The 22,046-nt window shown below is 38.5% G+C and overlaps 1 protein-coding gene across 1 annotated transcript in view; it reads right to left on the reverse strand.

Moving 5' to 3' along the window:
• Positions 1–22,046, reverse strand: part of LOC150106696 (amidophosphoribosyltransferase-like) — a 277,965-nt gene that overhangs the window by 143,422 nt on the left and 112,497 nt on the right. The window contains exon 2 of the mRNA XM_090392649.1: positions 3,982–4,252. Within this exon, the coding sequence (XP_090248775.1) occupies positions 3,982–4,252 (271 nt within the window). The remainder of the gene's footprint in view (positions 1–3,981; positions 4,253–22,046) is intronic.

Raw genomic sequence — 22,046 nt, forward strand, 5'->3', positions numbered from 1 at the left:
ATTAAATGAAGTAAACAAGAGGCATATCATTAACCTGCTGTCATCTGTTTCAACCTGCCTTCTACGTCTATATAATTCCATCCTCTACACTTCTCCACATACATCCCTTTGCTACTGAAATCTTTGCATACTTAGCCACCTCCAAAGTTAATTGATTAAATAAAATAGATAAAGAGCAATGCCATTAAGATACATTTTTAAAGGACATATTATTATTATTATTATTTATGCCTCCAAGGAGTCAAAAGACTAATCGCAGGAGGTCCTTCCTAGGAAACACAGGTCTATCAAGACTCGACGTGTGAGGTCCCTCCTAGGAAACACAAAATCTATCATACCACTCCTTAAACTCATTGACCGATCTCGCTCTCTCACCACTCCATCAGGCAATGCATTCTATGGTCGGTTCAACCACCCTCCATACAAAGAAACCACTCCTCACCCTCTTGCTCACAGTTTCCTTTTGTAACTTCTAGGGATGGCCCCTTGTCATCACTCCTTCCTGCTGTTCAACCAAGCGAAAGAACTCCCCAGTGTCAACCCTAGAACCACCTCTGAACAGCCTAAAAGTCTCAATCATATCACCTCTCCTTCTTCTATTCACCAAATTCTGCAGTCCACATTCCTTCAGCTGATCCTCATAACTAACATTGTACAGTCCTGAAACTATCTTTGTTATCTGCCTCTGTACCCTTTCTACAATTAATTTATCCCCTTCAAATCCTGGGGACCAAATCTGAGAACAATAGTCTAAGTGTGGTCTGATCAGGGTCTTATACAATGGAATGATAACTCCTTTATCACTGCAGCTCAGCATCCTTCTCATTATTACAGCAATCCTCTGTGTTACCTTCACCACCTTTGTAATGTGTCTCTTGAATTTCAGGTTTCTATCAATCATCAACCCCAGATCTCTTGTCTCCCCTACTTCCTCCAGTATATCTCCTCCAATAGAGTATGCAGTGTCCCATCGATATGTCCCAAACCTCAAGACCTTATATTTTGCTGCATTAAACTGAAACCCCCATTCATTTGCCCATCTGTTTAGCTTATTCAAATCATCTTGCATGACTACCACTTCTGCACTATTACTAATAACTCTTCCCAGCTTCACATCATCTGCAAACAACTGAACATCCTCCTGCAATCCACTGACAATGTCATTGATATAAAAGTTAAACAATATAGGTCCTAGTACTGAGCCCTGTGGGACCCCACTTGTAACCCTCTGCCTCCTTGAAATTATCTATCGGACAGCCAATCCCGAATCCAATTGACTAACCTGACATCACATAAAAACCAATGTGCTGCAACTTAAATATCAGCTTATCATGTGGCACCATGTCAAATGCCTTCACTAAATCCAAGAAAATTGCAGTATATGCCTTTCCCTCATCTACTGCTCTTGTAACTTTATTACAAAAGGCTAGCATATTACTAAAACAAGAGTGCCCCCTTAACAAATCCATGTTGACTCTCACAGATAACATTCCTGTCATCTGCCCAATGTTGTATACGGTCCCTAACTAATTTCTCCAAGATCTTAATAATTACTGAAGACACACAAACTGGCCTATAATTAGACACTTCCGATCTGCTACTACTCTTATGCAATGGCACTATCTTACCCTCCTTCCATTCCCTGGGCACCTTTTCTGTAGCCAGACATTCATTGAAAAGCCAGGTCAAAGGAGCTGTCAGTTCATTAGCACATTCTCTGAAAACTTGTGGTAAAATACCATCCAGTCCCACAGCTTTACTGACATCCAGAGTACTCAGTATTTGGAACACACTCTCCTCCTGCACCTCTAAACCTTGAACCTGCCCTATCCATCTAGTATTAAAATTTACTCCTCCAGGATGAAATACACCAATAAAGTGTTCATTGAACAATTCCACTATGTCCTCTGCATCAGTCACTCTATTCCCATTTTTATCCCACAATGCCATTCTTTTCCCTCCAAGAAACTACCCCAAGTTGATGTCTAAGACTATTGTAATCACCTGCCTTATTATTCCACATATATTCCCATCTCTTTGATACTCCTGCATGTCTATTCATCTTCCAAGTCAAAACCACATGGTCACTCTCTCCAACTGGTGGGTGAGATGTCATCTGACTTACTATCAGCTCTTCCGATGCTACGGCCAAATCCAAAAACTCTTGAACCTCTTGTTCCCTCTATTACATGTTGCCTAAGATATTTGTCCCTCAAGAATTCTAGAAATTCCATTCCCATATTGCTACATGCATCTTCCTCTCTCCAATTTATACTGCTGTAATTAAAATCTTCCATAACAATCATTCTTCTTGCACTTGCCAAGCTCAACTGTCTAAACATCTCCTGGTCCCCATCCTCTGTGCTCCTTGGTTTGTAGCAACACCCCACTAAATATCCCATCTTGTCTATCTCTACCTCACACCATACGCTTTCAAATCATTAATGTCACTGCCTTCCAAAGCCTCCACTCTTAGAGGACATAATTCGTTACTTATCATAAGCAGTACTCAACCACCACACTTTCCCTTTCTATCCTGTCGAAAAATGCTGTACCCTGCTACTTCTATTCCTATTATTATATCCTTTTCTGTCAACCACGTCTCAGTGAATCCACGCCACAGAATCAGATACTCCTTGCATTAGTATAAAACATAAGAATGCCATTATTTCTATACCCAGCATTATCCCCTCTAGACTCCACTGGGCTCAGCGCTACCTGATGTTGTCCCCCTTCTCCCAAGTACCCTTTTCCACATGAGGCCACCCCCCCCCTGCTACCATCCACCTTGGGCATTCTAGTTTCCCTTCATTGACGCACTGACTCGTTCAGAACAGCAATCTCTCCAGGTGCCTATGTCCTTCCTCATTCAAATGCAAGTGGTCTATCGCATACAATTCTTCTCTGTCCTTAAATGCTGTCCAAGCAACCACATATTCCAATCCTCTCTTTTGACACATTCGAGCTATTATGTTATTCAATATGACTGCTCTTCTGTTTAGCTTGTCACAATCATACCTAGGCAACACGCACACTATCTTTCCACTCTGCGTCTTCTTTCGTACTACGCAAAGAATCAATAATGAAAGAGCTATAGTTAATTCCCTTATTTTATGGATAAGAAAAAGAACTGGGATACATTGCTGAATGAGTAGTCAAAGTAGGTGACATAAGTATACGAATAATAATAATAATATTATTATTATAAAAAACTGTTCATTGTGAGAGATCTCAGTTAGCTGGCAACATATCTATCATATTGAACCTAACACAACTCATTCACACTGCTAGCATTCACAACACATTCTTGCAATGCATTTCACTTACTTGCCCCCAGTCAAGTAAAAAAATTACTCCTCACTCCCCTCATCACTACAATTTTACAGAACTTCATGGCTGGCCTCTTATTCTCCTCTCTCACCCTCCACTCTATGCATAATTCCTTCTGCATTAATACAGTAAAAACCCTTCACTAATTTAAATGTCTCTACTGTATTATCAGTTTTCTGCATATCCATTAAACTCTGGAATCTATATTTCCTGAATCCACCTTCCACACACACACAGAAAACAAACTTTCTAGAATCTTGATACTGTCACAGTCACTTGTCTCTGGATCCTTTCCACAGTTTACATCACTATGGAAATAAAATTTGAACATAGTAGCCCAGATGTAGTCTGACAAGTGCCTTATACATTGGCATAACCCCCCCCCCAAATCTCTATTTCTCAATGTGCTCTTAACATAGCAACAATGAATTATTTAAACATGATTCCCTGTCATGAATCTGAAACTCCAAAATTTCCTCTACTACTTGATTCATTATAATAATAACAAAGACTAACAATTTGTTATCATTAATTCATGCAAACCTTTAAATAACTAAGTTATTAAAAAAAAAAAAAAAGACCAAAACTGTATTTAAGTAATTATTTAGATAATAATCAAGAAAATTCATCGTACAGTATTAACTTCAGTACCTTTCTACGTAAAGCGGGTGCATTGACTAGTTCCCCATTATGTGCCACTGCTAATAATCCATGACTGGTATGAACAACAAATGGCTGAGTATTCTGATGCTCCGTACCACCTAAGGTAGAATATCTGGTATGACCAATACCTAAATTTCCCTTTAATTTTACAAGATCTTCTTCTCTAAAGGCATGGCTAACAAGCCCAATACCACGATGAATTGTTATTTTATTAGATGTATCTCCTTTTGTAGTAGCAATGCCTGCACTCTCTTGTCCTCTAGAATAATAAACATACAAAAATTTCAAGTATAAATACAAGCTTACAAAAAAAATGTGAGTTAAAAATGCATAATTCTGAACACTAAATATGAAAGAAATAGGAGCAAGAGTAAAAACTCAACTGTGAATGCATAGCTAAGCAGTTTTTAAATTGTTAGAAATATGAAATGTATTTATTTTATCAGTCATTCCATATCAAATTCATCACAAAATAACTGATGCTAATTACTATTTTTTAAGACAAACCTTAGAAACTAAGAGCTACATAGCTTTGCCCATCTAGAAAGTTTTTTCACTTGGTTACAAAGTAAATTATTCTTAGCAAGGAATTATATTCTTGTTTAATCCTTTACCAAGTGTAAGCAAACTGTGCACAGGAAGTATCTTCATGACTAGTATCTTTGTATATTGAGGCTAATTATTATTATTATTGCTACTAATGGCTCCGTTAAGTAAGTTTGAGCGTGGTTAGTAGTTGGAAGGGAACCAATCGTTCGATGCTGTTAGCACACTCTCCCTCGATGAGTCTTTGGACTCCCTGGAGATGTCAAATAATAATAATAATAATAATAATAATAATAATAATAATAATAATAACACCTCCAGGGAGTAAAAAGACTCATCGAGGGAATGACTTCACATCAATTGCCTTAGTATCCATAATACAAAGCACACAACAACCAGTCTGGGTAGTTGATATTCCCTTAATGCTCAGCATTATGCAATACTAAGGCAATGATGTGAAGTTATCAGTCTCTATATACAAGTAGCCTAGTTGTGAAGATACTTAATGCACAGTCTTTGTTTGCTTACACTTGGGTAAAGGATTAAACAAGAATATAATTTCCTGGCAAGTATAATTTACTTTGTAACCAAATGAAAATACTTTCAACACAATGTCTCTGATCCAGAATATTTTTTGGTGATTTATTTTTTGGTATTTTTCTGGTGATGTTTTTATAATGTTTGTTAAGGATTTGCTTCCTTGGGAGTAGAAAAATTCTGCTCAGTGGTATGTTTTTTTTTTTTTTTTGTTTTTTTTTCTATCACTGAGTGGAGCCATGAATATCATGTCCTGGAGTGAAGAGTTTAGTGATTCTTTTGGGTCAATAAGTGAGAATTAGAATAATTTTGTAAATCACTCAGAGTTTTGGAAGAGGTATGCTCACAATTTAACCAAACCTCAATAAAGGACAAAACTGGTCTGGGTATTGGTGCCTCCTTAATACTTAACATTATTGCATGTCTGAAAGAAAGTGTGCTTTGCATTATAAGATACTAAGGCAACTAATATGAAGATATCAGCCTCTATATAGTAAGGCGAGACAAGAGATCTTAGGGGGGGGGGGAATGATTAATAGAAAACTGAAATCAGGGAACATATTGCAAAGGTGGTGAAAAAGGTGGCGAGGATTGCTGTAATACTAAGAAGGATCCCGATCTGCAGAGATAAAAGAGTTTATCGTTCCTTTGTATCCTGATCCTGATCAGACCACACTTGGACTATTATTCTCAAATTTGGTCTCCAGGATTTGAAGGGATAAATTATTATTATGATTATTATGTCACACCTCCAGGGAGGGCATCTACTCTACAACTCCTTGTCTCACTACTCCACCAACCTTCATCATCTAACACCAATGCCATCATACGGAGGTAGCAGGGTTTTTTCTCCCGGAAACCTGGGTTTTTCATCCCGCATACAGACAAATTGGCCCTTCAGAACACACGCAATTTACAGACAAAAAATACTAGTTGTGGTGGTGGTGGTGGGTGGTAGATGGCGTTGATGGATATGATTGATAGTAGAGGTTCGGTGTAGTGGTGGAGACAGTTGTATAGTAGGTGTCCTCCTGTGATGAGTCTTCGGACTCCTTGGAGGTTCACGAATAATAATAATAATAATAATAATAATAATAATAATAATCTACCGCCGACTACCACCACTAGTACTTTCACAGACAATCACAAACATCCATGCCGATGGCAGGATTCGAACCCACAGCCTTTTGGCTGGAGAGTGGATATGCTAACCACTCGGCCAACCAGGCCGGCAACTGGAAAGGGTACAGAGGCAGATAACAAAGATGGTTTCAGGACTGTACAATGTTCATTATGAGGATCAGCTGAGGGAATGTGGACTGCAGGGCTTGGTAGATAAAAGGAAAGGTGATATAATTGAAACTTTTAAACTGTTGAGAGGTAGTTACAGGGTTGACACTGGGGAGTTCTTTCGCTTGGTGGAGCAGCGAGAAGGAGCTATAACAAGTTGCAAAAAGGAGGCTGTGAAAAAGAGGGTGAGGAGTGGTTTCTTTGCATGGAGGGTGGTTGAACCACAGAATGCATTGCCTGATAGAGTGGTGAGAGCAAGAACGGTCAATGAGCTCACAGAGTGGTATGATAGACTTTGTGTTTCCTAGGAAGAACCTCCCACGATGAGTTTGTTTGACTCCATGGAGGCCTGAATAATAATAATATATAAGTAGCCTAGTTGTGAAGATACTGCACATGCAAACTTTGTTCACTGGTAATTTAGTAAAGGATTAAACAAGAATATAATTTTTGTGAAGTATAACTAACTTTGCCCATGCTTTTACAAACTTCAGTGCTCTACACAGGATTTGAAACTACATCTTTGTAATAAACAAGTAGTGACTTTTACATAACTATAAAGGAGGTAGCATGGTTTTTCATCCCATGTACAGACAAATCAGTCAAGAGAACACACACAATACAGACAATGTATACTAGTGGTGGTGACAGGCAGTAGATGACACTGTGTGTTGATGGTGTAGTGTAATTGAAAGATTAAGCGAGGGAGACAGTTACTTGTATTGGAGTAATGTGTTCTTCCCATGATGAGGTCTTGGACTCCTTAGAGGAGTTATAATAATAATAATAATAATAACTAAGCAAAACCCTGTTAATAATAACTAAGCAACAACCCTGCTACCTAACTTGTCCTGATTAAAATAACTATGGCTGTTTATTTAATTTTTTTTTTTCATTACTGTGACATTGGTCTAAAGGTTAGATAATCCAGAAATCCTGCTCAAGATCTAACACAGAACTATGGAGCATTTTCAAGCCACTCCTGGCCTTCATTCTGCAAGGTTTGGTCTCACACCAGGCAAGAAATTTTATCTACCACCTCAAGGCATTTACAAAATGCCCATGTAGGGATTGAAACCCATAGCTTGTTGTTTGAATTGCAGACCAAACCACTTGGGTAACCACAGACTACATCAGTATGGTTACAAACTAAATGAATCTTGTATATTATTTCTGGGAAAACTCCCATGTTACTCCTCTTAATAAACTATTATAATTACGGCTATTTAGCCTGCTTCAGTTTAGGAGTGTCCCTGTTTAAATGTCATTGGCTATTTACTCATGGATTCTTAGGGCACTGTAGGTGTAATTTTACCAAAAAGTATATGTAGCATAAGAAATAGAAATTTACACATACTTTTTTCTGAGTGTTGCGGCTTTTCCTCTTTCTGCGATGTCGAAAAACTACTGAGTGTGGTGGGGAGTAGGCAATTTGGGAGAATTAAGTTAGAAAAACCCGTTTTTTTTTTTTTTTCTCGTAATATATATATAAACATATATATATTATATTATATAGAGTGGGGGAAAAGGTGAAAGGGTTAATTTTTTAAAATAGGGAGGGGGAGGGGGGAAGGTGGTTGACAGGGTGCGGTCCGTTTTGACTATTCTTGGTCGTCATCTGAACACATTGGGAAAGTGGATGCTATGTCAGGTCGGGTAGGTGCTTTATCGGAAACAATAGCCATAAAGTGTGACGCGAACTCTATCAACGTACACAGGCCCTACATAATCTCCGAGGTTTGGAAGCTTCACAACATAAAATTGAGGTCACAACCCCGACCAATAGGCGACAACACAGACACTTCAAAAGCAGAAGCACCTACCCGACCTGACATAGCATCCACTTTCCCAATGTGTTCAGATGACGATCAAGAATAGTCGAAACGGACCGCACCCCGTCAACCACCTTCCCCTCCCCCTCCCTATTTTAAAAAATCAACCCTTTCACCTTTTCCCCCACCCTACATAATATAATATATATATGTTTATGTATATTACGAAAAAAAAAAAAAAAAACGGGTTTTTCTAACTTAATTCTCCCAAATTGCCTACCCCCCCCACACACACACTCAATAGTTTTTCGACATCGCAGAAAGAGGAAAAGCCGCAACACCCAGAAAAAGGTATGTGTAAATTTCTATTTCTTATGCTACATATACTTTTTGGTAAATTTACACCTACAATGCCCTAAGAATCCATGAGTAAATAGCCAATGACATTTAAACAGGGACACTCCTAAACTGAAGCAGGCTAAATAGCATTAATTATAATAATAAATGAATCTTGTATTAACAAGCACCCCCACCCCCAGAAGTGTGATAAAAATAAGTAAAAAGTCTACTTTGTTCCTTTTTACCGTATCATTATTCAATTCATACGGAAATCTTATATGATGCCATAAAAAATGTTCTCTCCAACCATATCGACATAAATATTATTATTATTACCACCACAAGACCTCATGGAGTCAAACACTCATCTGGGAGGTCCTTTTATCACACACACAGCTTATCATACCATGCCTTGAACACATTCAAACTACTTGCAGACACCACACTCTCAGGCAAGGCATTCCAATCGTTTACAACTCTGCACGAAAAAAACCTGCCTCTTACTCCCCTACTCACACCCTCTTTATACAGTTTCCAGGGATGACCTCTGGTTCTCCCCTGATCTCCCACTATTCTCTGTAAAACTTCTCCAGCATTGATCCTATAACAACTCCTTACCAACTAGTAGGTCTCTATCATATCTCCCCTCTTCCTCCTGTCCACCAGACTCTGCAAATTATATCTTCTCAATCTTTCCTCGTACTCGACATTCCGGAGGTCAGAAACTACCTTAGTCAGTCTCCTTTGGACCCTTTCCGACATCTCTTTATCCTTCTGAAAACCCGGTGACCAAATCTGGGTACAATAGTCCATGTGTGGCTTAATCAAAGCCTTATACAATGGAACAAGAATCTCTCTACTTCTACACGTCAGTGTCTTCCGCATCATTCCCAGAAGCCTTTGTGTTGTTTTCACAATTTTGGTGATGTGTCGCCTAAATTTTAGATCCCTATCCACTATCACCCCCACATCTCTTATTTCCTCTACCTCCAACAATATATTCTCACCAAGCATAAATTCTGCATCCCATCTTTGTTTTCCAAATTTTAAAATGTTACATTTTGCAACATTGAATTCCCATTCCCATTTCTGTGCCCAATCACTCAATCTATTCAAATCTTCCTGTAAGGCCACAACATCTTCACTACACTTCATGGTTCGTCCCAACTTTGCATCATCTGCAAACAACTGAATATCTCCATCCAAATCTTCACCTATATCATTAATATACAAGTTAAACAGTAATGGACCTAAAACAGACCCCTGAGGCATATTTCACCAGCTTTTAATTTATAAATATGATGCCAACATCTTTTAACCTTTATACCAAGGACATTGTCAATGGATTTCAGGGGAATATTCAGTTGTTTGCAGATGATGTGAAACTGGGAAGGGTTATTAGTAATAGCACAGATGTGGCAGCCCTGCAAGAGGATTTGAATAAACTAGACAGATAGACAAACTAGACAGATGGGTATCAGTTTAATGCAGCAAAATGTGAAGTCTTGCTGTTTGGGATACATTGATGGGAGGCTGCATACTCGATTGGAGGAGCTGTACTGGAGAAAGTATGAGAGACAAGAGATCTATGGGTGATGATTGATAGAAAAATTGAAATTCAGGGAACATATTGCAAAGGTAGTGAAGGTAACCCAGAGGATTGCTGCAATACTGAAAAGGACACTGATCTGCAGAGATAAAAGAGTTATTGTGTCATTGTATAAGACCCTGATCAGACCACACTTAGACTATTGTTCTCAAATGTGGTCTCCCCAGGATTTGAAGCGGATAAATTAATTGTTCAAAGGGTATAGAGGCAGATAACAAAGATAGTTTCTAGACTATACAATGTTAGTTATGAGGATCAGCTGAGAGAATGTGAACTGCAGAGTTTGGTAGATAGAAGAAGGAGAGGTGATATGATTGAGACTTTCAAACTGTTGAGAGGTGGTTACAGAGTTGACACTGGGGACTTCTTTTGCTTGGTTGAAAAGCGGGAAGGAGTGATGACAAGGGGCCATCCCTGGAAGTTATGAAAGGAAACTGTGAGCAAGAGAGTTAGGAGTGGTTTCTTTGCATGGAGGATGGTTAAACAGTGGAATGCATTGCCTGATAGAGTGGTAAGAGCAAGAACAGTCAATGAGTTCAAGGAGTGGTATGATAGACGCTGTGTTTCCTAGGAAGGACCTGTCACGATAAGTCTTTTGACTCCATGGAGGTCTGAATAATAATAATCTTTTAAGTAAATTATATCACCAAAACAAATCTATTTTGGTGATATAATTCACTTAAATTCTTCACTAATGGCAAATTATTTTTAAATATTCAAACAAGAAAAATATTCTTTTCCTCCCCCCTCATTATTAAAATAAAAATTAATAATATTTTATAGCACTGATTTCTGAAGGCCCAGAGAAGCAATTGCTAGCATTAACCTCAGAATCCCACTACTGCTAAGAATCAAAAACTAATATAAAGAGGTTTGAGGCATTGTGCCCACATTCCTTAGGGAACAGGCAAAATTCAATGCTACTAGACACCAATGGGTGTGTAGTAAATTTTATCTCAAGCTCTAAATCACTTGACTTACTGGAGACATGATGACACAAATCATAACTGAGCATCATGAAAAATCCTAAAATATCTTTTAAAGGTGGTGGTGGTTTTTCCCTTTCAGTCATTTCTGACCCTAGGTGACTTTGTAGGCATTGCCCACAAAGTGTTCTTGGTGAGATTTTTTTTACAGGGTAGTTCACCATTGCTTCCCCCCCCCCCCTACACACACACACATATACCTCTAATTTTATCCAGGCTTGGGGCTGGCATATGGCTGGGACACATTCATGACTGTAATCCATGTGTGCTCATGGGGCCAGTTTTGTTCTGGGGGACAAAAAACTCGACTGTCTGGGAGAAAAAAAAAACCCAATACCTCCATATGAGACTGGCTAACTCACCTTTAGTCAAAAGAGACCAGATAAAGGTTCCTCACATCATGGATGGGAATCGAACCCAAATCTTTCCGACCAAAGGGCTTCATCTATACCAGTGATGGCGAACCTATGACATGCGTGTCAGCACTGACACACTTGAGGGTTTAAGGTGACACACCTTGGATGTTGAAAAATATTGGTATTCTGATGAAAAAACTTCAATAAATCATGTAAGATCGCTCTCAGTTAAGGCAAAAGTAGGTTTGTTCATTGAAAGAACTTTCTACCAGTAGTCAGCAACAGAAAAGTCATTAAATGTAATGTAAGTTTGTAATTTCAGTTTATTAAATTAATTGTATAATATGAATTCATAGATTTTATACCAATGTCCTATTAAATAAATAGCTTAATATGATATGTATAAGTCACCATCTATGATTATGTAGTTACATTTATAATGCATGTATGCAAGTGGCACATCAATATTTAAAAAAAAAAAAAGTTTGACACACCTGGGTAAAAAGGTTCGCCATCACTGGTCTATACCGACTGAGCTACAGTATAGACCATAGCTCAGTCGGTATAGACCAGTGATGACTAGTCGGTATATATTCTTTTAAAGAACACAACTATAAAACAATTGTTTTAGTCTGGTTACAGATAGTGTACTGGCCAAAACATAATGCAACATCACTTTCATTCCCTAGTTATTCACTTCATGACCTGAAAGCCTTAAGAGCTAAGATTTAATACTGCATTAAAATGCTAGAATGCAGAGAGAAAGAGAAGGTGAAAGAGTTGATAGTCCTGGTAGATATGAATCATTCATAGTAGATGCTGTTCACTAGTTATCAGTAAGTCATAGAACAACAATTTTAGGTCTCTTAACAGACTCAAAATTGTTGTTGCTGGGATTCAAGTCTAAATTATGTCAAACAAGTTGGAGTGAAGAATGTAAGATTTTGAGTTGCAGCAGGTAGAAAAGTGAGCAAGTGACTTACATGACTTACTTTTGTTACGGTCAAGTGTAGTGTCATAGCTGAGAGGTGATGTGAAGCAGCAGTGAACAAGAAAGCACAAATGGAATTAACAATTAACAGGATAATACAAGACTTAAAAGTACAGCCAGTAAAGATGAAAAATGGTGAAATTGGTGAATATAAATGGAAAGGCATAAAAAACAATCAGCAGAAAAACATAATGAATGAATTAAAAGTAGTGCTGTATGAGGATTCCATTATTAGAGATGTGGTATATGAAAGAGTGCAATGACTTGTTTTCCAGAAGAGAGGATGAGGGTGATTTAAGCTTTGAATTATAAGGAGTAAAAGTGAGAATCACTGGTTTAGGAAAGGTAAATGTGAGGACAGATTTCAATAAATTACTATGGAGAGTGAAAGATAACAATGTGCTGCTTTCTTTCATTCTCCACAAAAAATGAAATCATAATTAGTATGTTGCATTATCTATGCAACATACTAATTATGTTGCATAAATATGATAGTAATGAGACACCAAGAAAGGATGAATAGCCAGTTGGCAGAACTGTGTAAGGAGAAGGAATACAGTTTGTAAATATATGGGGGAATTTGAAATACAGACCAAACAATACAAAAAGTAATGAATTAAACTTGAATTTGAAGTAATGAGAGAGCGAGACAAAAGAGAAATTTGAGGAAATAAAAGATGTAAAAGATAAGAGAGAGAAGTGGTTGTGAATGCTCAAACTATAGTTTGAACTTGCAAGAAGACTTGAATAAATTGAGTGATTGGGCAAGCAAATGGGGGTGTGAGTTCAATGTTGCAAAACAAAGATGGGATGCAGAATTTATGCTTGGTAAGAATATATTGTTGGAAGTAGAGGAAATAAGAGATCTGGGAGTGATAGTGGATAAGGATCTAAAATTTAGGGGTCACATCGCCAAAATTGTGAAGACAACACAAAGACTTCTGGGAATGATGAGGAGGACACTGACGTGTAGAAGTAGGGAGATTCTTGTTCCATTGTATAAGGCTTTGATTAGGCCACACATGGACTATTGTGCCCAGATTTGGTCACCTGGTTTTCAGAAGGATGAGGAGATGTTGGAAAGGGTCCAAAGGCGACTGACTAAGGTAGTTTCTGACCTCTGGAATGTCGAGTATGAGGAAAGATTGAAAAGATGTAATTTGCAGAGACTAGTGGAGAGAAGGAAGAGGGGAGATATGATAGAGACCTACAAGTTGGTAAGGGGTTGCTATAGGATCAATGGTGGAGAAGTTCTACAGCGAATAGTGGGAGATCAGGGGAGAACCAGAGGTCATCCCTGGAAAATGTATAAAGAGGGTGTGAGTAGGGGAGTGAGAGGCAGGTTTTTTTCGTGCAGAGTTGTGAATGATTGGAATGCCTTGCCTGAGAGTGTGGTGTCTGCAAGGAGTTTGAATGTGTTTAAGACCCGGTATGATGAGATGTGTGTGAGATAAAAGGACCTCCTAGATGAGTCTTTGACTCCATGAGGTCTTGTTTAATAATAATAATAATAATAATAATGGAAGAAAAGTGCGGTGTGTGTGTGTAAGGTGGGGGGGGCACTGTGTAAGATTGTGGATGCTGGAAGCACAGGTGAATGTGTATGTGTATAAAGGTGGTTGATATAAATAAGACAAAAAAACGCAGAATGCATAAGGAACAATGTGGAAAAAATATAGGATAATTAAAGATAAAGAATAGAGGTTATGGTCAGATGAGTGTCACAGCTAAGAGGTAATGTGGTAGTAATTCACAGGATCAATCAGAAATAAGGGAATGAGAATATTGCACTGCCTGATTAGTCTGCACAAAAAATGACTAGCATAGGTGAAACATGGCTGGATGAGAATATTACACTAACAAGAATTTAGAAGAAGGGTAGAGTGGTTTTTAATTATTATAAGAAGGATGAGAAGAGAGAGGAATGGTGCTGTTGATGGTAACATAGTAGCAACTGAAAAAAAGTGATGATGGAGGAGGAGGGGCAATGACGGTAGGTTTTGAGCAGTATAGCATGAGGTGCTATAATTTTGGAAAGATGGATGATGGTGACAAGGAAATATATATACACTCACTGAACAAAACATTAGAGACAGGGGGTGATGGGAAGTTGACACTGGCATCCCCCCCCATGCAGAGTGAAACATACTCAAACCAAACACAGATGGTAAATAGGCAGACATCGGGACTTCCCAACAGTGTATCGCAATCAACAAACATGGGCAAATGTGGCAATCCTAGAAACTTTGATCATGGACATATCATTGGCACAAGACAAATGGGTCATTCTATCTTCCAAATAGTAAGAACCCTAGGATTCTTGAGAGCAACAACTGTATCATGCGTCTACAACAAGTATACCATCAACGGACTTACCAACGCTCAGCCACCGATTAGTGGCATATCACACACACACCATAGATAACTATCCAGGCTCATACAGACCAACTGCAGGGCAGTTGGTCTGCACAAATCACATCCAGCTTAAATGTTGGAGGTCCAAGCAGCATCAGCGAGCGAACGGTATACTGTGAATGGTAAGATACTATTAATGGATAAAAGTGGGAGATTGGTGACTGCTGAAGAGGACATAGTCAAGGTGTTCAGTGAGCAATTCATCAGGATGTCTCATCTTCAGTGTTAAATGATGAGCGAATAAGAGGCATATGAGGAGTTAAGTAAGCTAGATATCATAGCCTGCATACCATGGGCTATGGATGGAGAGCGATGCCCTAATTGTGTACAACTGTTGACAGCTTGTCATCGGGTATTGTGCCTCACCTGGTATTGGGATCATCAAAAACTGGACCTCAGCATAGTGGACCAGAGTCATGTGGCCTGATGAATCCCATTATCAGTTGTAATGACAGGAGGGTGCAGGTATGGCATCGACAGCATGAGACCATGGCCTGGTTGCGCCAGGTCGGCTCTGTTTAAGGAGGTGGTGGTGGCTCTGTGATGGTCTGGGGAGCATTCTCGTGTGATACATAAGGCCCCTTATTGTGTCTGGAGAGGTCCTTAAACACTGCAAGCAACCAGAATGTGCTGGCTGATCACCTACACACACTTTCATGGCTTTCATGCATCCTGTGACCGATGGTCTATTTCAGCAGGACAATGCACTGCCCCCACCAGGCCACAACCACTTTAGCATGGCTCAAGAAATACTCATCTGAGCTTGGACCAACCACTGGACCCCACAGTCTCTGGATTTAAATTTAATTGAATATCTCTGGTATGCTATAGACCAAGACATCAGATCCATGTATCCGGGACCGATGTCTGAGGTGCATTTGTGGACAATGCTGCTGCAACAGGCAATGCCATAATTACCTCCAGCAATCTTCCAGCATCTGGTGGAGTCAATGCCTCTGAGAGTACAGGCTGTTATTCATGCTAGAGGAGGACGGCACGCTATTAGGTAGGTATCTCTAATATTTTGTCTATTGAGTGTATATTGACAAACTCGCTTCATGAACAAGACAAGGATGATTACTATGGATTATTTTAATTAAAGAAATATAAGCTTGAATGAAGAAATATGATTTTATATTAACAGAGAAAGGGCCATATGGCTTCATTTTGGTGATATAAATTATATAGAAATAGTGGGTATTAAAGATTATTATTATTATTACCTGACACCTCCAGGGAGTCCAAAGACTCATCAAAGGAAGGCACCTACTTTACAGCTCTCTGTCTCCACCACTCAATCCACCAACCACTACTATTTTCACCAACAGATCCAACATTATTTCAAATAATGTTGAAAGTTTTGAAAATTTGACCAGAAAGCTTATGAGAATATAATCCTCAATATCAGAATCCATATATTCACCTTTTATTAGTGCATTTGATAGGAAAGTGAAACCATTATCAAATGCACTAATAAAAGGCAAATATACAGATGTCTGAGAAGAGCCCATGTCTTCTAAGTTGCAAACTAAGGCAACTCTGATGCCGAGAATTGTATTCTCATAAGCTCTCTGGTCAAAATTTCAAAACTTTCAAAGTTTTGAAATTTTTATATGATTTAATATGTTTCTATATGATTTAATGTTTCTTGAATAGTTGAATGTTGTACTATTTGGGGAAATAGAGTAAGAGAGGCTATTCCAAAGAAGAGAGATAGATGGAATGAAAGAGGAGGAATGAATTGGTAATTGAAGGTGGACAATAAATGGATGTTAACTGTTAGCAGTTGTACAGGTGAGAAGTAGAATCTTGAATGGAAAGTACTAAGTTTTTTCAATTCTGAAAAATTTATGGCTAAGATGTGTTTGTGCCAGGAGAGGCCAGTGGTGTAAATCAGGCACATGGAGAGAAATCTGATACTGTTTGAAGATATGGGTATTATCAAGTGTAAGTGAAATGAAACCTTTCTTGGAAGAGATAAAACAGGAACCTGTGTGTCATGCAGCTTAAGGTTCACAAGGTTATCCTCATTGCACTGAAGAATAGCATGGGAATTGCAATTTGATCCATTTTTAATGGGAGATCTTGAAACTTTGGAAAGATTATACACTATAAGGCTTGTCGAACAAAGAGAATAAATGAAGTATACTGTTATGAGCAACGCTATGGATGGCACTTGGGGATAGTAAGAGGTTTATTCAAAAGACTGAATGTAACAGATAAGCTTAGGTGTTGACGGTTATTCATTACTTATTTTTAACAGTATTAACAACACCAAACAATTTTATCAAAAGATGTTTTATTAACTGCATATATTTTGCTGAATTTCAAATCAGCATCATCAGAGCACAACACAGCTAGTATACGCAACAGTGAGTAAGTGAAACCAGGACTGGCGGAAGTGGGCATTCAGAGCATGCGGGCACTGCTATGAAGGGGGTACCGCCGCTGGGACACACACACACGCCCCGATCGTTACAGAGGGTGCTTAGATAGAAATTGCATGAGGGCGGCAAAGACCCTAGCACCGGCAATGAGTGAAACAATACAATTGTAATGGACAAAAGATCTAAAGTCCTATTTTTGGCACCCTCCAATGAAAGGACTGAATAAGGTAGGTAGGTAAGTAAAATGTAAAAGGGATGAATAAGGACAAGAATAAGCAAAAGGCACTTTAGAGGCAGTAGAAGATGAATAAAGGTAAATATAAAGAGCAGACCAGGAGTGTGATTTAGTTGAAAAGGACAACAAAATTGCAATACAAGCAGAAGTTAACAAATAAGGCTAAGAAAAAACCCCTTGTGGGTTTGTTTTTCAATATGTGGCAAGTAGAAGGGAAAATGATTATGGTAAGATACTGTTAATGGATAAAAGTAGGCAATTGATGACTGCTGAAGAGGACATAGTCAAGGTGTTTAGTGAGCAGTTCATCAGGATGTTTTGTCTTCAGGGTTAAATGATGAGCGAACAAGAGGCATATGAGGAGTTAAGAAAGCTAGATGTCAATAAGTCAATAAGATGCCAATAGGACTTGATAACATATCATCATGTGTCTTGAGAGAATGTTCCAGCATCAGCACCTTGGATGACATGCTTAACAAGAATCTTGCAACAGCATAAGTCCCAAAAGAGTGGAAGGAAGGTAAAATTGTTCCACTTCACAAAGGTGGGGATATGGCTAAGGCAACAAATTATAGGTTGATCTGTATGTCTTGACTTGTAGTTAAGGTATTGGAGAGGTTGGTGAGATATAGGATACATAACTAGGCTGATAACTGTTGTATTCTTTGTACTTGTCAGCATGGGTTTGTTAAAGGGAGGTCATGTTTTACAAACATACTTATGTACTATAACAAGGTGTGAATGTATTATTATTATTATTATTACCTGACACCTCCAGGGAGTCCAAAGACTCTTTGATGGAGGATACCTACTCTACAGCTCTATCTCCACCAACTACAACTAACTGCAACTACACCAACGCCATCTACCGCCCACCACCACTAGTATTTCCACAGACAATCACAAGCATTCATCCCCACGGCAGGATTCGAACCTGCAGCCTTTTGGCTGGAGAGCGCATATGCTAACCACTTGGCCAACCAGGCTGGCTAATACCAGGGAAATGCATATACAGTGGCATACTTTGATTTTGCAAATGCTTTTGATAGACTGCCACATCACAAGTTGTCACTAAACTGAAGAGGATGGGATTGAATGATTGACTAGTGAGTTGGATAGGTAAATGGCTATTGGATAGGCATCAACAATGAATTTGTATATTAATAATAAATAGGTTTAACTGGTGATAGATAACTGTTTACAGATGATGCAAAAACTGGGGAAAGTGATGAGAAATCAACCAGATGTTATGGCCTAATAGGAGGAATTAAACAGATTGTATGAGTGGGGAACAGTATGGGACTGTCAATTCATTGTTGCCAAGTGTAAGTTTCTGAAATTTGGTAGGCAACAATGGGAAGTATACACCTGGGGAGGACACAAGAGACTTTCGAGTGGTGGTAGTAGACAAGGATCTGAAGTTCAGAGGTCACATTTGCACAAATTGTAAAGACATCACATCAGATTATAGCAATGATGTGGAGGAATTTGACATGTAGAAATAAAGAGGTTCTGGTTCCATTGTATAAGGTCTTGATCAGGCCTCCTATGCATTATTCTGCATAGATTTGGTTCCGCGATTTTCATGTTGATGAGGATATGCTGAAAAAGTCCAGAGAAGATTGACTAATGTCGTAACTGGTCTTTGGGATATGAGGACAGATTGAGGGAATGAAGTTTGCAAAGCCTTGTGACTAGGAGAAAGAGAGGGATATGATTGAGACATTTAAGTTAGTAAAGGGTTGTTACCAGGTTAATATGGAATAAAGTTTTCATAGAATGGGGGGAAGGGGGCAGAGCAAGGAGACATGCCTGAAAGTTGTATAAAGAGAGTGTGAGCAGGAGCATAAGAAGTAGGTGATTTGCATGGAGGATGGTCGGTCAGTGGAATGCTTTGCCTGACATTATGGTGAATGCAGATACATTGAATGAATTAAAAGCACAGTTTGATGGGTTTTTGTGTGTAACAGTATCCTTTCCTTTAGTGTTACATGATGATCAGCATTCATTTTTGACAACCTGGTTGGCCGAGTGGTTAGCGTATCCGCTCTCCAGCCAAGGCTGCAGGTTCTAATCCCGCCGTGGGCATGAATGTTTGTCTATGAAAATAATAGTGATGATGGTGGTGGTGGTGGACGGTAGATGGTGTTGGTGTAGATGATGAGGTTGAGTGATGGAGATGGAGAGTTGTAAAGTAGGTGTCCTCCCTCGATGAGTCTTTGGACTCCCTGGAGGTGTCAAATAATAGTAATAGTAATTTCAGACAAATTATGTAGACTACAACCATGTTATAATCAATTACTTTAATTTCCTGATGTTTTGACCTTCATATTAAGGTCATCATCTGAAGTATACAGTTACACCCTGAGTTATGTAACATGTGACTTACATAAATTCGCAGTTACATAATAAATCTACTAGCATGTATGAATACGTTTGCGGCTTTGCACAGGCGAGTCTTTGACAGCCTAATTGCAGTACAGTAGTAGATGCATTGAGCAGTCAGCTCAGTCACTTGTTATCACTGCTAGCTTTGTTGTTTTTTTACCCTTAAAATGGAATGCAAACACAAAACCGAATGCACTGGTAATAAATCTAAAAAACAAAGGTCTGCAATTACTTTAGAAGAAAAGTTGAAAATAATTCATATGTATGAAGGTGGGAAAATTCTATCAACAATAGCTCAGGAAATAAATCGACCTATTTCGACAGTGAATACAATAGTTAAGGATAAAGTTTGCATTGTTGAAAGCACGAAAGGTGCAGTAGCATTGAAGGGTACAATTATTACCAACAAGAGGCTGGGTCCGATATCAGAGATGAAGAAATTGTTGTCTCACTAGATCGATGATCTGACACAGAAGTGGATACCATTAAGTTTACTGATTATCCAGAAGAAGGCTATGTCCTTATAAAAGGATTTAAAAGAGCAGGCCGGCATCACGGATGCAGAGAATGCATTTAAAGCTAGTACCGGATGGTTCGAAAGATTCAAGAAGCATACAAATCTGCACAGCATCAAAATCACTGGTGAGGCAGGAAGTGCAGATACAGAAGCAGCAAGGTCGATTTCCTGAATCTGATTATCTGATTAATGGCAAAAAAATTAATGTATTAATGTAAGACAGTGGTATGAGTAGCCATTGAACATTTTATTGTATGTATGTAATTTACAAATTCGACTTACGTAAAATTTGAGGTAACTGTAAAGGTTTACGGAATGCATTACTTACGTAACTCGGGGTGTAATTGAAACATTTTTTACCTTGGGGATAATATATATTAAGGATACCAAGTAATTTTATAAACTTGGTTTTTTTTTCACTCCTTCTCCCAAGTAAACAAAACAGTTAAGTTTGTGCCTGAATGTAGTTCAAGTCTAAAGATAGTGCAACACCAGGGCAACTCGTTGTAAAGGTGGGTAAAGCTCTGATCACTATTCTTAGTATTACCCATAATGTAAAACACATCTCACTAAGAGATGTATACTGTTATACATTATGGGTGGGATCACTACCCAGACTGGTTTCAACCTTTTTTGAGGTCTCCTCGGTGAGTAGCTAGACCCTGAAATACCAAGGTTTTTAGTAATACAGAGCCTTATCAACTTTACCTATATAAGTTACTACAAGGTGCTTTTGCTTTGAATAAGAAACTCTGGATGAGATAAAGATGTGAAAAGTTTTTTACCTTGGGGATAATATATATTAAGGATACCAAGTAATTTTATAAACTTGGTTTTTTTAATCCTTCTCCCAAGTAAACAAAACAGTTAAGTTTGTGCCTGAACGTAGTTCAAGTCTAAAGGTAGTGCAACACCAGGGCAACTCGTTGTAAAGGTGGGTAAAGCTCTGATCACTATTCTTAGTATTACCCATAATGTAAAACACATCTCACTAAGAGATGTATACTGTTATACATTATGGGTGGGATCACTACCCAGACTGGTTTCAACCTTTTTTGAGGTCTCCTCGGTGAGTAGCTAGACCCTGAAATACCAAGGTTTTTAGTAATACAGAGCCTTATCAACTTTACCTATATAAGTTGCTACAAGGTGCTTTTGCTTTGAATAAGAAACTCTGGATGAGATAAAGATGTGAAAAGTTTTTTACCTTTTCTACCACCTTTACAACGAGTTGCCCTGGTGTTGCACTACCTTTAGACTTGAACTATGTTCAGGTGCAAACTTAACTGTTTTGCTTATTTGGGAGAAGGAGGAAAAAAAAAACCAAGTTTATAAAATTACTTGGTATCCTTAATATATATTATCCCCAAAGTAAAAAACTTTTCACATCTTTATGTAATCCAGAGTTTCTTATTCAAAGTAAAAGCACTTTGTAGCAACTTATATAGGTAAAGTTGATAAGGCTCTGTATTACTAAAAATCTTGGTAAATTCAAAGATGGCAGAAGATGAATACCGGCATCATGGTTGTTGTTGCGAAGAATGTTTTCGATTTCAGTGGTGATTAGTGAGTTTTAGATATTGTGAATCTTCTTTGATAGCGGAATACAAGGTAAGACTTTGACTTTTGATACAATTTTCCGGCCCTAGCCCGTTCTCTTCACCGTTATAAATATTTCATCCCTC

The sequence above is a fragment of the Typopeltis vanoorti genome, chromosome 5 (assembly GCF_054136105.1).
Source record: "Typopeltis vanoorti isolate ZY-2024b chromosome 5, IOZ_Tvanoo_1.0, whole genome shotgun sequence".
In the NCBI taxonomy this organism is placed as follows: Eukaryota; Metazoa; Arthropoda; class Arachnida; order Uropygi; family Thelyphonidae; genus Typopeltis; species Typopeltis vanoorti.